Source organism: Typopeltis vanoorti, chromosome 1 (assembly GCF_054136105.1).
Source record: "Typopeltis vanoorti isolate ZY-2024b chromosome 1, IOZ_Tvanoo_1.0, whole genome shotgun sequence".
Classification (NCBI taxonomy): domain Eukaryota; kingdom Metazoa; phylum Arthropoda; class Arachnida; order Uropygi; family Thelyphonidae; genus Typopeltis; species Typopeltis vanoorti.
In genome coordinates this window covers 120,651,823-120,667,747 of record NC_143549.1, presented here as the reverse complement: position 1 = coordinate 120,667,747, position 15,925 = coordinate 120,651,823, and the positions used below count along the sequence as shown (strand labels likewise).

Below are 15,925 nucleotides of genomic sequence, written 5' to 3'. Positions count from 1 at the left end.
TAAAATGTTCATTGTGACTACAGGCACAAATAACACTCATTTTCCAACTTCCTATTCCATATCACTCTATTTGAAACTGCCTGCTTCTCAAGATTATATATAACAACTTGTAATTGTTATTCAAAAGAATCTTACCTATTTTTTCATTTCAATAACACCAATTACGTTAATGTGATACTTCTCTAATTCTCTTGCAATTTACTTCTTTTTTGTTGATGGGTCTTTTGTTGAGGTTATTCCAGTAGCTGACATTTTTCACTATCCATCCTTGTAATGAAAATAGTGAGGCCCTTGTTTAATCAGTGAACACCTCCCAGCATAATATTTCATACTGTTGTAACATTATTCTGTTTTGGTTTATGCCAATCCAGAATACAATGTTTTGAGCTAAACACCTAACTGATAGTGCAACCTCATTTGTTCAGTATATAGGTAGATATCTACTAACCAAGTGTATCATGAAACAGTGAGGACTGGACATTAGGTTAGAAGTCTACTTCATCCTCTGCATTACTTAAAAAAAAAAGTATGTGATGTCTCCTTCTAGTTACTTTGCTTTGACACTCGAGAACAGATCATCATCATCAGCCATTGTCAATCCATTGCTGGATGAAGGCCTTTCCAAGATTACTCCAAACTGTCTGTCCATGGCTCTCCTTTCCCATGTCACTCCTGAAAATTTTGATATCATCAATCCACTGTGATTTAGGTCGGCATCATAGTTGCTTTTCCTCTCATGGAATTCAATCCAGTACTTGTTTAGTCCATCGTTGATCTTGTTTTTGAGCAATATGCCTAGACCATTGCAACTTTAGATGTTTCACTCTTCCCATGATGTGAGAAACTTTGGTTTGATTTCTTATCCACGTATTCCTTTTGTGATCCAGTCTTGTGATACCAAACATACTTCTTTCGATACTAAATTATGTTGTTCTTAATTTTTGAATTTCACTTGCATTTAGTGTCCATGTTTGACAGCGATATCTTAATACAGGAAGAATACATTGGTTAAAAACATTTCTCTTCAAGCATAATGGTAGTTGGCTCTTGAATATTGACTGTAATTTTCAAAATGCGTGTGTTTTTTAATTTCATCCATGATATTTTGTTCCAATGATATCTGTTGTAGTAAGTATATGTAATGATCTACTTGTCTAATTTCATCATTGATTTTTATTATTTCTGGTTGGACATAGCTGATGAACATAACTTGGGTCTTCTTTAGGTTTATCTTTAAGCCAGCTGTTTTGCTAGCAATTTGGAGTTCATGGATAAAAGTCTGTAATTCATGTGCAGTTGAAGTAAAGATAGCTATGCCATCTGCAAAGTATAAATGGATTAAAAAACATCTTCCATTTATCTTTATCTCCAGATCCAATCAAGAAGTTTGAATATTTCTTCTAGACACAATTAACAGTCACACAGAGATCATGACATTTAAGAAGTAATGAGGTCAACAACATACTGAATTGTTATGTGGAAAATAAAAAAATCTCAATCAAGATCAGAGCCACGTCAGATACTCTTTTGTCTAATTGCAGATAGTATCAGCATCCTGATATGCTTTATTTGAACACCTTGTAAAACTCCTCAAGGAGGAAAATATGTACATTTGGCAAAGAAAATACTTAGAAAGAAAGGTATAGGATTATACATCAGGCTTTCCACCAAAAACATTAGATTTGCAATTCTTATACATTCAGTAGAAGAAACACTAAAAATTCTAACTGGCCTATTCTCACCTGACATGCATGGTTTCTAATGCTGCAACACAAAATCTTGAGCTTTTGAATGAAAATAGCAGTTATACACAGTTCTGCATATATTCAAAAATATCTTGGCATTCATATGAGGTCAAATTCAATACTATATCCTCTACATGTCAAGGTAAAGATGCAGATAGCATGAAATCAGAAAAAGGCGAGTGCCCAGTGGATAGCGAGAATAAAAGAAGAGAAAAAAGCAGACATAGCATAACATGGCACTGAAAGAAAGCAGAGGAACTTCAGTTACAAATAGGCAAATCATGACTATTAAAGGAAACTGCTGATATGGTTCGGAGAATAATGCATAATAATGATGGACTCAATTTGTTTGTTTAGTTATTCACATATGGATAACAAGAGTTTGATTTTAGATACTAGCATATCAATCAATTATAGAAAATTGTAAAACAACTGTTTCCACTTCTGTTTACAAAACTGTGGCAGTTTCTATAAACATAGGTTATTATCATGCAGTCATCAAAACAACAATTCTTACTACCTATTTTGGAATGACTAATGAATTTTTAATTTCTATTCAAAATACATTCATCAAATGCAACTATAAACATATCCCAAAGTTTGCTGATTGGGAATACTTTTCTAGTCATTTAAAATATCAAATCATAAAAAATGCCATAACATACTTCTAGGTACATAAACATTTAAAAATAGTAAATAAACCAACCTGATTCATTTTTTCCATTTCTCCATTTAATATATTGCTGCTATTATTATTAACTTCTTGGATAGTCAGTGGGTGTTGTTGTTCAGCTTCTATTTCTTTTAGGATACCATTTTCTTTATTTTCATCCAACTCAACCTTGTGTTTCAAAGGAGGGTCACCTGAAATAGGATCACTTTTCTGACTAGAATAAGTAACACTGCCTTTAGATCCTTGAGAGTTGATGTTTTCTTTACTTCTAGAGTTATCAGATTTACCTTGCCTGGTTCGGTCTTTAGATCTTTCTCGTTCTCTAATTTTCCCATCTTTTGATTTTCTTGTCTTATCACTATCTCTATTCTTGCTAACATCTCTATATTGAGTTTTCTGTGGTGTACCTTTTTTGCTGGGATCACTAACTCGATTAGAAGATTTAGATTTCTCTGTAGATGATGACTTTCCTTTCTAAAAGAAAATGACATGCTTTAAACAAATGTGCACTGCAAAAAAAAAAAAAGTAAGGATAAAACACACTGGATCAATTGTAACTAGAAATAAATAAACCTTGTGTAGATCTTTGTCTTAAAAGACAAAGATTTACACAAAACCTTTTAATAGGGAAAAATACTACAGCATTTTATTTCTGAAAAAAATTAAAATACACTCAATAAATACCAATTACAAACTGCTTATAAACGAATATTTAAATCAGCTTCACTCATCGAAAGATGTTGTTCACCCATTATCTGTGCCAGGAGTATACAGATCTGCTGCTAAATGGAGAGAAGACCACCAAGATTATATAATTATGAGCCAACATGAACAAAGTGCATCAGAAGACCCTGTACTCAAAGCCATACACAGATAGATGAAACAATAACTGTTACTCAACTCAATAAATACCATTCCAAATTGTCTATGAACCAATATTTAAACTAGCTTCCTTTATCTGTTCTCCAAACAATGAAGTTTATTTAGTATTAGTGGCAGGAGTGAACAAAGTGTACAACTAACATAAACTCCCTTATTATGGACAGCTGATATTCTGCTACACACACACACACACACACACACACACACACACACACACACACATATACACACAAATATTTAGGTACCTACTTTACTGCAGATGGAAAACAAGATAAAGAAATAAAAATAAGAACTGCCATAGCTAAAGATGCCTTCTGAAAAATAAAGATCTGTTCAGAAGTTCTGTGGATATCGAAACAAAGAAAAGAATGATAAGAACATTAGTGTGGCTAGTTTTCACATATGGAAGTGAGACCTGGGTATTCAAGAAGAGAGTAAGACAACAGACAGAAGCCTTTGAAATGTGGTGCTACAGAAGAGCCCTGAAAATCTCATGGACAGAGCATATGACAAATGCAAAGGTATTACAGAGAATGAAAACACAGAAATCTTTATTGTAGGAAATGATCCAGAGAAAGATGAGACTGGCAGTACATGTACTGAGGGGATCAGCAGGACAGAGGATACTAACAGTTTTAGAAGGAAAGATTATGGGAAGAGGATCAAGAGGTAAAAAAAAAAAAATGGTTTGATGATATAAAAGCATGGACAGGATCATGTGACTATGCTGAAACAAAAAGAAGAGCTGCCAACAGAAAGGACTGGTAGGACATGGTGCTGCACCCTTGCAATGAGGGTGCAGCATGATGATATTCTGCTAAATGGAAAAAAAAATTTTTTTTAAATACATATTTAGGAACCAATATGGCAGGTGGATTAAAAGAGTTAAAGTGCTTGACAAGTATAATTTACTTTGTAACCAACTGAAAATATCTTTCTGCAAATATCTGTTATGCACAATATTTTCAATAAGGTGATATCTTTTTTTCTGCTTTTATATGGAAAATATATGATTTCTGTATTAATTTGACCTTGGTATCTTCTTGGATCTGGGATACACTGACTAGATCTCAATAAAAATTTTCAGTCTTATGACCAAAAGGTTTTTTCTCTTATAATCAAACACAGAGGTTTTAGTCTGCTCCCCGCACAAACACCCTGAGATAATGGTACCGATTCCTCCAAGGGTGCGAGCTCTAGGAATTAAAATTCCAGGATGTGAAGAAGCGAGACAGGTGACTAAGGTTTTAAAAGAAATAGTAAGATTTAAGTAAGTTGGGGCTAGTAAGATTTATTATTTCATGCCATATGTCAGAGAGAAATATTTAATTGTAGTTAAAAATGTGGAAACAAGGGATAAACTTTTATAGGGTTTTATATTTGAAGACAGCACAGTAATTCCAGTAATGGTGGGAAGTCAGGTTAAAACAATAAATACTGAGAGATTTCCAATGGAATATAGAGAAAAAGAAATTCTCACCCAGACACTCTTGAAATGGAGTAAAATCAGTAACATACAAAAGGGTGTATCAGGTGAAGATAGCAATTACACTGCTTGGAGAGAAGTCAAGACACCATAGTGTGGGGAACAAACACCTATGGACCCACTTTAATAAGATGTAGAACCTCCTTTCGCTGTGATGATTGCAGAAATGTACAGGACATACTTTCTACAAGCATACAATAATGATCAATGAGAATTTTGGACCATTTTTCCTGTAGGCATGTAATGAGGTCCTGGACTGTTGTGGGGCAGATGTCCTTTACCTCATATGATGCTCCAGTTCATCAATAGAAAAAGATGTGCAATAGAATTGAGATTAGGGTTCTGTGGAGGCCAATCAACTGTGGTGACATTCATGTCTATAAACCATTCAATTACAGCAGCCATATAACACAATGCATTGTCTTGCTGAAAGAGGTCAGTTTTGTAGAAATGTCACAAAGTTGGAAACATTGCACTGTCCAAAACATTCAGATACCTCTCGGAGCTCAATGTTCATGGCACTGCAAACACAGGTCCAAGGCCAAACTGGGAAAAACAGGACCATACCATCAGACCTCCATCTCTGAATTTCATAGTTGGGGGTTATGTACTCTAGTAAGAAATGTTCACTGGGCATCTTCAACACCCATCCATCTACTCAGCAGAGGGTGTAGTGTGATGTGTCACGGTATAGCACAGCTTTCCAAGCTTCCATGTCCCAATGCACAAGCTTTTTGCACCGCCACTGAAGACAATGTAAAAATCAACAGTACTCCAAATACAAACTATGTATGGTATTGTGAAAAATATTAACTCACAAATAAAACTTAATATAAAAAATTAACAGTTTCTCAAGTTGTGACTGCTCATTATAATTGAGCTTGTTTAGCATGTCAAAGTTTTACAGGGTACAATTACATTTATTTCACTATTAAAAATATCGGCACATACCTCTTTTTTGACTATTGGATCAGAAGTTTTCCTTTTTGAAGGCTTTTCTCCATTCAGTACTTTCTGAACAGCATCCCTGCTATCTGCCTTAAAAAAGGTAATACATATATTATTCATTATTCAAAAATAAGTTAAAAATTGGAAATTTATAACTTATTATTACCGAAAATTGTAAAAAATTCAGTGTGAAACATACTGTACATAATTTATTTTGCACGTAATTGTTAGCTGGTCATGCTATATGCTACAGTTGCTTATACTATCCAAGAAACAACATAGCTCAAGGAGTTTTGCAAATTTTGTGCAATTAATGCAATCAAAAAACAAAGCAATAGCACCAGATAGTATTGCAAAGAGAAAATATACTGAGCTAGGAAAAATAACCTTACAAAAATTAGAATTAAATGTTTTGTATAATATATATTTTCAAATATTAGAAAAGTAACATTTCCAACATCCATCAGATATACAAAACATTCTGTGGCCCACATATCTTAGACTTTGAGAACATTCTATAATCCATACATTGTTTTTAATATATAGAAATATCTAAGTACTGAAAAATCTGCAAAGGAAATTTTTAATTCTCCACAGACTCAAATTTAAATAACACAATTAGCTAAGGATGAAATCCTTTAAGTTCTGGACACATAAAATAACCAATGTCTAAACACTGATTAAATGGTATTATTATTATTACATGGGCATCTTCATGGAGTCCTAAGATCCAGTGCAGAGGCCCAAACTAATCATTATTTACACCAAGGTTTCTCAAACTTTTTCTACCACAGAACACTTCACAAATCCTGAAATTTTCATGGAACACACCTTGGTTATTTTGTAATGTATTAATCAATAATTAATCGTTAATTTAGCTGATTTTTATTATCAATTAATATAATTAATTATGGATTGATAATAAATTATTAATTAATTAATAATTTATTCAATCATTAAATTAATTTGTGCTGATTTTCATTGACATATCCTATTCTGATCACCAAATATTTATACATTTATTAAGTACTTATGAGTCAATGTGCAGACTTTTTCTCCAGTGTGCTGATAGTTTTCCCCTACTTTTATACATCCTGGAGATTGCTTTGTAGGCTGGTAGTGGATGACTCACTATCTGTTGTGTCATAAATATCTTCAATAAGAGATTTCTTAATACCAAAATTAATCAAAGTCACTTGTCTCTTATTCATATTAAAATTTAAATCTGCAGGCCTATTACTTTTAAAAAATCACGGCACTATGGTTTCGAAATTTTCACCCTACAATACGAACTTGCGAAGAATGAATTCAGTTTTACTAGATTTGAGAACCGGGTACAGACTACCTTGATCTTCAATTTCAGTGGAAAAAATTTCTTTTACTTTCTTGCTGATTGGTCACTGACATTTGCAACACAGATGTTATTTCGTTCAGTTTTGAGAACATGGCACCCATTGTTGTAATCAGCTTGCAGGCAGTTTTTATGACCGGTCATAAACGGTGGTATTCTCTTTCCCGATTGTTGAAATATTTCGACGTGTGAAAATTAACAATAACATGTTTAAAAATATGCCACTGGTTACTGACATTTGCTACACAGATGTCATTTCCTTCAGTTTTGAGAACAGAAGATATGCCACACATTGTTATAATCCGCTTGCAGGAAATTTTTATGACCAGTCATAAACAATGGTATTCCCTTTCCCAAATGTTGAAAAGTTTCGATGTGTGAAAATCTAATAACATATGATGCACATATGTTATTAGGCGTTCTGGGTGTGAGCTTTTCATCATATTCACAAATATTATTCTCCTCAGAATATTTCTACTATAAAATATTTATCATGAAAAATGCTTAGAAAACTAAAATGACAAATTCCAGAACTTCTCACGGAACACAGCTTGAGACACCCTGATTTACACAATGCTTATCATACATCATCTTAAACTCATTCGCTAACAAAGCACTCACAACCAATTCTGATATCCAATTCCACTCATTTGCCACTCTTCAAAGCAAAAAAAAAGGGGTCCTTATAAGTTTGCTAACAATATTCTTATACAACTTTCAGAGAGGAGATTTGTTCTGTCCCCTTTAGCATGTACACAAAAATTTGTTACCATGTGTTTCATAAAATGCCTTAATAAGCAACCATACATAAAGCACACAAAATAACATGAAAGGTACAAATGCAAACAAAGAAATTAGAAGAGTATGAAATTATAAAAAATGTAAATTCAAAATTAATGTTTAAATTTTGAAATGTTATATCAGATTAATGTCATTGGAAATCTTCTAATACACTAAATATGTGGAGTCTGTTAAACTATAATCAAAAATAAACAAAAAGTTTAGAAATCAGTCAATCAGACTAGTCATTTTCAATTACAAACAGGGTAGTCAGTTTAAGGAGGAGGAAGAGGAAGAACAACCAACACAGCTGTTGCGACCAAGTCAGTTTCCCAAATGGACAGAGACCAATGGTGACAGCTGGTATAAACTAATACTTTTCTCTTAGAACCATAAATTAAAGAAATATGACACAATATACAGAATTTCTTTCATTTTAAATTCAATTAAACATTATGAAGTTTGAAAGGATTATAGCTCATTTTGTGTTTTTTTATTCATAAGGTAAAAACTATTTTGATTTAAAATTTTTCATTTTATTGGTACAGTCTGCACATATTTTGTTCATTATGAAGATTTTGGGTAAGTGATGTTACTTTGCACTAACATAACATTTGAAATTTTAACAGTAGTTCTGGATTTTCATTTTTATAACTTCATACTTTTGTCTTTATTTATTTCTTAGATGCTTCCCATATTGTTCACATTCATAGTTTGTGTTATTTTGTGTCCTTTGTTTCATTCCAGCCAATCATTTTCTGCCATTTTCTTCGTGTGCTAATGACATCATTTGACAGGAAATTCAGTTTGCTATTGTGAAGGTTTGAGCTTTTACTGTTTGTAATGGGACTTAGAGATCAAAACTTTTTCATAGTTTATTATTAGCATGTAATTTTACTATTATTATTTTTATTATTATATGGAACCTCCATGGAGCCTGAAGATTCATTGCAGGAGACCCAATCTATCATACCTCTCCTTGAACCCATTAACAGACAAAGCACTCAAAACTGACTCTGGCAAACCATTCCACTCATTCACAACTCTCCAAGCAAAAAATCTAGTCCTCACACCCCTACTAACCGCACTTTTATTCAACTTCCAGGGATGACCCCTTGTTCTGGTCCCTTTACCCAAGTGCTGAAACATTTACCCTACATCTATTCTATAAAACTCTTTAAGCAACTTAAATGTTTCGATCATAACCAATCTTTTTCTCCTGTCTACCAACTTCTGCAATTCACACATCCTCAATCTATCCTCATAGGGAAAAAAAAAAAAAATTCCACAGGCTACTCACCTCTGAATTCTCTCCACAGCTTCCTCATCACCAAAAAACATAGGGAACCAGACTTCAGCACACTAATCCAGATGTAGCTGAATTAATGCATTATAAAGATGAATAATAACTTCCTTATCTCTACTTGTTAATCTGTTTATCAACAGCCAAGTAATCTTATGGGTTACCTTACCAACATGTCCTCTAAACTTTAAATAATAAATTACATGATAACCATAGTAATTAACTTTAATGAAATAAAAGTACAGATATTTCGTACTGAAAATAGCAGTACATCATCAGTGTAGACAACAAGCAATTCAAAGGAATGGAATACAAAGTACATAACAGTCAGTGGATTACCAATTAAAAACTGTTGCCACGTGCTAGAAATGAATATTAATAAAAAATAATATTAAAATTATTCTTAAAAACTATTTTTTTGATGGTCACATAAGATAAGAATCTCCCAAACTTTTGGGAGAGAGAGAGAGACAATAGTTTCAATTCAGATTTGGCTGACGTAAAAGGGCTATAATAAATTTAGTTTAATCCCTTTTCCAAGTGTGAGCAAACAAAGTTTGCACCTGAAAGTATCTTCAGGACTGGGGTAAAGTGGTACAACACCGGGCAATTCATTGCAAAGGTGGAGCAAGATACCATCACGCCTATCTCAGTATCTCCCATAATGCACAACACATCTTCTTGCGGATATGTATAATGTTATGCATTAAGGGGAGGCAACTACCCAGACTAGTTTCGACCTTTATTGAGGTCTCTTCAGTGGGAGCCAGGCCCAGACGTAGAGATACCAGGCAGAAGCAATGGCGGGTCATCTTTACCTATAGGAGTAGCTTGCTCCACCTTTGCAACGAGTTGCCCGGTGTTGTACCACCCTACCCCAGTCCTGAAGATACTTTCAGGCACAAACTTTGTTTGCTCACACTTGGAAAAAGGATTAAACTAAATTTATTATAGTCTAATCAAGTGAAAAATAAACTTTCAACATCTTCCTCTAAATCCAGAGTAATTTAATAAAAAGGTGGCACAACGTTTGGCAACTCCTATAGGTAAAGATGACCTACCATTGCTTCTGCCTGGTATCTCCACGTCTGGGCCTGGCTCCCACTGAACAGGCCTCAATAAAGGTCGAAACTAGTCTGGGTAGTGGCTCTCCCCTTAATGCATAACATTATACATATCTGCAAGGAGATGTGTTGTGCATTATGGGAAATACTGAGATAGGAGTGATGGTAGCTTGTTCCACCTTTGCAACAAGTTACCTGGTGTTGTACCACCTTATCCCAGTCCTGAAGATACTTTCAGGTGCAAACTTTGTTTGCTCACACTTGGAAAAAGGATTAAACTAAATTTATTATAGTCTAACCAAGTGAAAAATAAACTTTCAACAAGATGTAAAAGGGCTTCGCAACTTTTATCAATTTGTTGATAAAATTTGACAAAATTTCTCACCTGCTGCCATCTACAAAAGACAAACTGACACCTCTATCATTAGCTGGTATTTACCAGATACTGTGTGAATGTAATTTAACATACTTTGGACAAACAGGCAGTTCTGTGGAAAAAAAGAATGAAGGAACATCAGTATTCTATCGAATACTGATATCTTAATACTGATGCGTTTCAATATGAACGCCTTTTCAAAGAAAGTTGCAAAGCCCTTTTACATCAGCCAAATCTAAATTGAAACGATTGTCTCTCTCTCCCAAAAGTGTGGGAGATTCTTATCTTATGTAACCATCAAAAAAAATAGTTTTTAAAAATAATTTTAATATTATTTTTTATTAATATTCATTTCTAGCACGTGGCAATAGTTTTTAATTGGTAATCCACCGACTGTTATATACTTTGTATTCCATTTCTCTGAATTGCTTGTTGTCTACACTGATGATGTACTGTTATTTTCAGTATGAAATATCTGTACTTTTATTTCATTAAAGTTAATTACTGTGGTTATCGTGTAATTTATTATTTACAGTTATGCCACAGGTACCTTTAAAGATTAGTCCTCTAAACTTTAACTCTCTGTATACTACCACCACCCCTAAATCTCTAGCTTCATCTATTTCCTGGAATACAATCCCATCAATGTGATACACGGCTTGTAATCTATTTATCCCAAAATGCATTAATCCACATTTCTTCACATTAAAGTGACACCATTATCTTTTGTCCATATCAACAACCTATTTAAATCGTCCTGCAAGTTCGCCACATCGCCTTAATTAATATTACTCTAGCTAATTTTGCATCATCAGCAAATAACTGAATATTTCCTTTCAGGTTATTTCCCATATCATTTATGTACAAATTAAACAGAAATGGTCCTGACACTGAACCTTGCAGCACACCACTGATCACCTGTTTTCACCTTGATTCTGCCCTTCAATATATAACTTTTTGATATCTGTGCAGCAACCATCCCCTTGTCCACTTGACCCGTGTCATATCTATCCCCATTTGTTTTCATTTGTGCAATGAAGTTCCATGTGGTATTCTGTCAAACGCCTTTGCAAAATCATCGTATAGCCATTTCCTTTATTTAATTCAGCCGTTACTCTATTATAAAAAGTTGGAAAATTACTAAAGCATGACTGACCCTTCAACAAAGCCATATTGACCCTTATACAGGATCATATTTTATCTACCCAGTCTTGAATTCTCTTTTTGATTGGTCTATAATTTGCTACTGCAGTCTTAGAACCTCCTTTATGCAAGAGAATTATTTTGTCCTCTTTCCACTCCCTTGGAACTCTACCAGAGCTGAAACATAAATTAAAGAGCCTAGGCAAAGGCATTGCCAGTTCGCCTGCACATTCTCACAAAACACTAGCTGATATCCCATTTAATCCCACAGCTGTATTTACACTGAAATACTGCTGCAATATCCTAAGAACCTCAAATTCATCCACTTCTGTTTCCACATTAGTGTCTGCCACATGAGTTAAAGAATCAACCTCACTAGGATGATATACCCTTGCAAAGTGGTCACTCAGTAAATCAACTATTTTATCTGCTTCTGTCTCCTCATGACCATCCATCATCATCATTCATTAAGGTTAATCTTCCATAGTCATTCTTTCTCTTACTTGCCACATAACGAAAGAACTCTTTGGGATTTTCTTTGGCCTGCTTGGATAGATTCTTCTCATAATCTGATTTTGCATTCCTTGACGTTCTGGTCACTGCCTGAGCCTTGTACTGTTCATCTTTCTCTTTATAATCCTCCACAACATTTTCTTGTTCTGTAGCGCATGCTTAATGGCATTGCTCATCCATCTAACTCCTACCTGATTACCCCTCCTTACCCTAGGTATTCAATTTGATACTGCTTCCTCTAGATGACTCTTAACTATATTCTATGCACTACTAACATCCTTATCCTACAGTGTTTTATGTCATGGTAAAGATTTAAGCTTCTTCCTAAGCTTGACATAATCGCCTGTCTTGTAGTTCCACATATATCCCCCCCCCCCCTTCTAGACAGCATATTCCTGATGTTTTACAATCTTCCAAGTCGAGACTGCATGGTCACTTTCCAATTGGAGGCAATGTGGTCACCTTGGTTATGGATAACTCTCCTATGATCCTATGACCAGGTCCAATACTCTCCCACCACTAGTCCCCTCCTATCAGATGCTGCCTTAAGTAATTACCTCTTAGTAGGCATATAAATTCTATTTCCTTCCTGTCATGTGATCAGATTACAGATCAGGATCTCACCAAATCTCAATAGGGCAAAAAGTGTATAAATTACTTTATACACTTTTTCACTTTAAAACTCTAATAAAAAATCTTAAGATTCAGACATCATAGTCAATTTTGATATTAATGCTTTATATAAACCATTTAACTGTTCTATGTAGATGAGGCATCTGCTAGCCTCATGGCCCAAGACACATAAGATATATTTTTTATGCACCTAAACAGCCAATATCCAAAAATACACTTGGCTACTACAGAAAAAGAAACTAATAACTGTTTTACATTCATAGACATTTAGTAAAACAACTACTAAATGGTTTTATTATTTTCTGTTTATAGAAAACCCCACAATGGAATGCACTTCACTAAGTAAACACCATCACCCATTCCAACAGTATGGCATCCTCAAAACACTTAGCCCATGGCTATTTGTTCAAATGACATAGCCCTGGCTACTGAATCTTAGCAATGTTTTTTAGCCAATGTCCACGATATCCATGTCCATGCACAATGTGATATATTTTATAGGGAAAACATAACTTGAAAAAGGGAAATTTGTAGATCTTCAGTATACTGTATATATGTGTGTATGTGTGTGCGTGTGTGTGTAGGAAAAAAGTATATCGTGGTATGTAGGAAAGAAGATAAAACTTGCAAATTGGGCAAAGAAACCTGCAGATTTTCAGTGCATAGATGTCTGAGACCCCATAAAGGGTCTCAGAATTATCCTGGACATAATGAAGAGAAATTCTATCAACATCATCTTCAGGATGTAGGAAAATATGCTAAGAACTGATTATAAAAAAAGAACAGTGGCTATGCAATAACATATCCTTTGGTTTACTATTAATATGCAGGACAACAGGCAGTAGAAAATAAGAATACTTTTATGGATGACAAAGAAAAAAGATCCATGAAAATGCTTCTAAAAATATAAAATTTAATCAAATTTCTAATGACAAATATAAACCAAGAACTAGAGAAGCTTTTATTTAATTCAGCACTTGCAGAATTAGAAGAATCTGCTTCCCTTCATTCATAAAAGGGAGCCATAATAATTAAAAGGACTTATTCTCTTAATTATGAAGAATTGATTTTTCTGGTTTATATAAGCAGTGCACCATTTCAATTTCTGTTAAAAATAATGATACTCACTTTATTAAGAACGACATCTGCAAGAAGCTGAAGAAATTCATTTGTTTTTTGAGGTTCATGACCAGCCACTATTTTAGATGGTTTTACAGCAACTGTCTCTCCAGTGATCATTGCTTAAAATGCACCATTGAAAAAAAAAAAAATAAAAATAATAATTACAAAATTAAATTAAGTAATTGATTATTGCAAGAATATAACTGATTTATAACACATTTGTTTTCCCACCATGCTGAAATGCAGTAACTTAAATGACAGCTGGTCCTATAATCTGGCCATTAGCTGCCAACCATCTTTCCATTATTTGTCACCAGAGACATAATTCATATCAAAATTAACATAAAATATGAAATGTTTTGTTTTTTGCAAAGTTAGTATTTTGACAAATTTTGTGGAAGTCATTATACATTGCACTTATCCATCAATGTTTCAAAACGTACAAGCGATAGAGTTTGCTGGTACCTAGGAAGCATAAGTTAGGTAACACAATGAAACATTACAAAAACGACTACTCCAGTTACAGTTGTTCAAGCAAGTACATCATATGCATAAACCTTAGGAGCACAAATGCTCACAACAAAGCAACCAGCAAGATATGCATAGCATTCACTGCAAATTAAAAAAACATCCCATGAGTCACTTTAAATGTGTACTCCATATAAGGAGTGACTAATCAGCACTGGCGATGATGACAAACCAAAGGATGCCACTGAATCAAGCTAATTAATACCTGGTAGTTGTAGAAAGATTCAATTTGCAGATCTGAAACCACTAATGTATATCAGGAAAAGTGAACAACTTAGTAAACGTGTTCCACAATAAACTCGTGGTCAAATAAACTTTGAAAAACCTAACAAAACTCTTGTCACTGTTCTTGCATTACAATGTGCAATGAATTATAACTAAAAAGTACGGAAACAAAGTAGAGTAATGCACCATAGGTTATTACATGATGAACCATGCAGCACATATATCAAAGCTCGCAATTTTCCAACAGAAGATTTTGCTGTCTAGTGGAATATAGTTGGCAGTGTCCGTTATGATCTCCTTCTCAGCAAACGATCACAGGGGATGGCTACTCATAACAACTGCATAGGTTTATGGTATTCTATTTACCGTATTTGCTGTCGTATAAGATGCACTTTTTTTCTTTGAAAATAGGTCTGAAAAACAGGGTGCGCCGATACTCAGTTTTTTATTACTTTCATTTCCGGAAATTTTCTCTGTTCCGAGTTACACAATTTCTTTCTTGCTTCCTTGAGGTGTGTGAGAGTATTCCAGTTCTAGGCTGGATGGATGGAGGAGGAATGAAGTTATGGATAGATAAAATTTGGTCTAGGCACCCTGGTGGACTGTTGAAGAAGCCTGCCCTGCTAGTATGGGATCAGTTTCATTCTCACAGAACAGAAGATGTTAAAAATAAACTCAAGGAATTGAAAACTCAGTTCGCTGTAATTCCAGGAGGTCTAACTAGTAAGCTTCAACCTTTAGACGTCTGTATTAATAAACCATTTAAGGGATTTATGAAGAAGAAGTGGATGCAGTCTTCAGATTTTGAGTTACGCCATCAGGAAGAAGCCTAGCATTTCACAAGTTTGTGAGTGGGTCAAAGCTTCATGGGATGCTGTGAAAACTGAGACAGTGGTTAAATCATTTAAGAAGTGTGGCATTAGTAATGCACTGGATGGTACAGAGGACAATTTGTTGTATGAGGATTCAGATTCTGATTTAGAAGAGTTAAGTGTCTCTTCATTTAGCTGTGGAAATGAATTTCTGGGTTTTCACAAAGAAGATTAAAAGGTGGGTACTGTTTCCTAGTTAGATTAGGTATTTGTTGAAAGTAGACCTACTTATTACTTTATATTTGAAATACTGTAAATTCATTATAATATTCAGTTAAAGA

At 34.2% G+C, this 15,925-nt stretch overlaps 1 protein-coding gene across 2 annotated transcripts in view; it reads right to left on the bottom strand.

Moving 5' to 3' along the window:
- LOC150110363 (intraflagellar transport protein 54-like) overlaps positions 1–15,925 on the bottom strand; it is a 236,646-nt gene that overhangs the window by 167,460 nt on the left and 53,261 nt on the right. For both annotated transcript variants that reach the window (XM_090399066.1, XM_090399075.1), the window contains exons 4-6: positions 14,026–14,138; positions 5,738–5,824; positions 2,452–2,892 (exon numbers count right to left, since the gene is read on the bottom strand). In XM_090399066.1, coding sequence (XP_090255192.1) covers positions 2,452–2,892; positions 5,738–5,824; positions 14,026–14,138 — 641 coding nt within the window. The remainder of the gene's footprint in view (positions 1–2,451; positions 2,893–5,737; positions 5,825–14,025; positions 14,139–15,925) is intronic.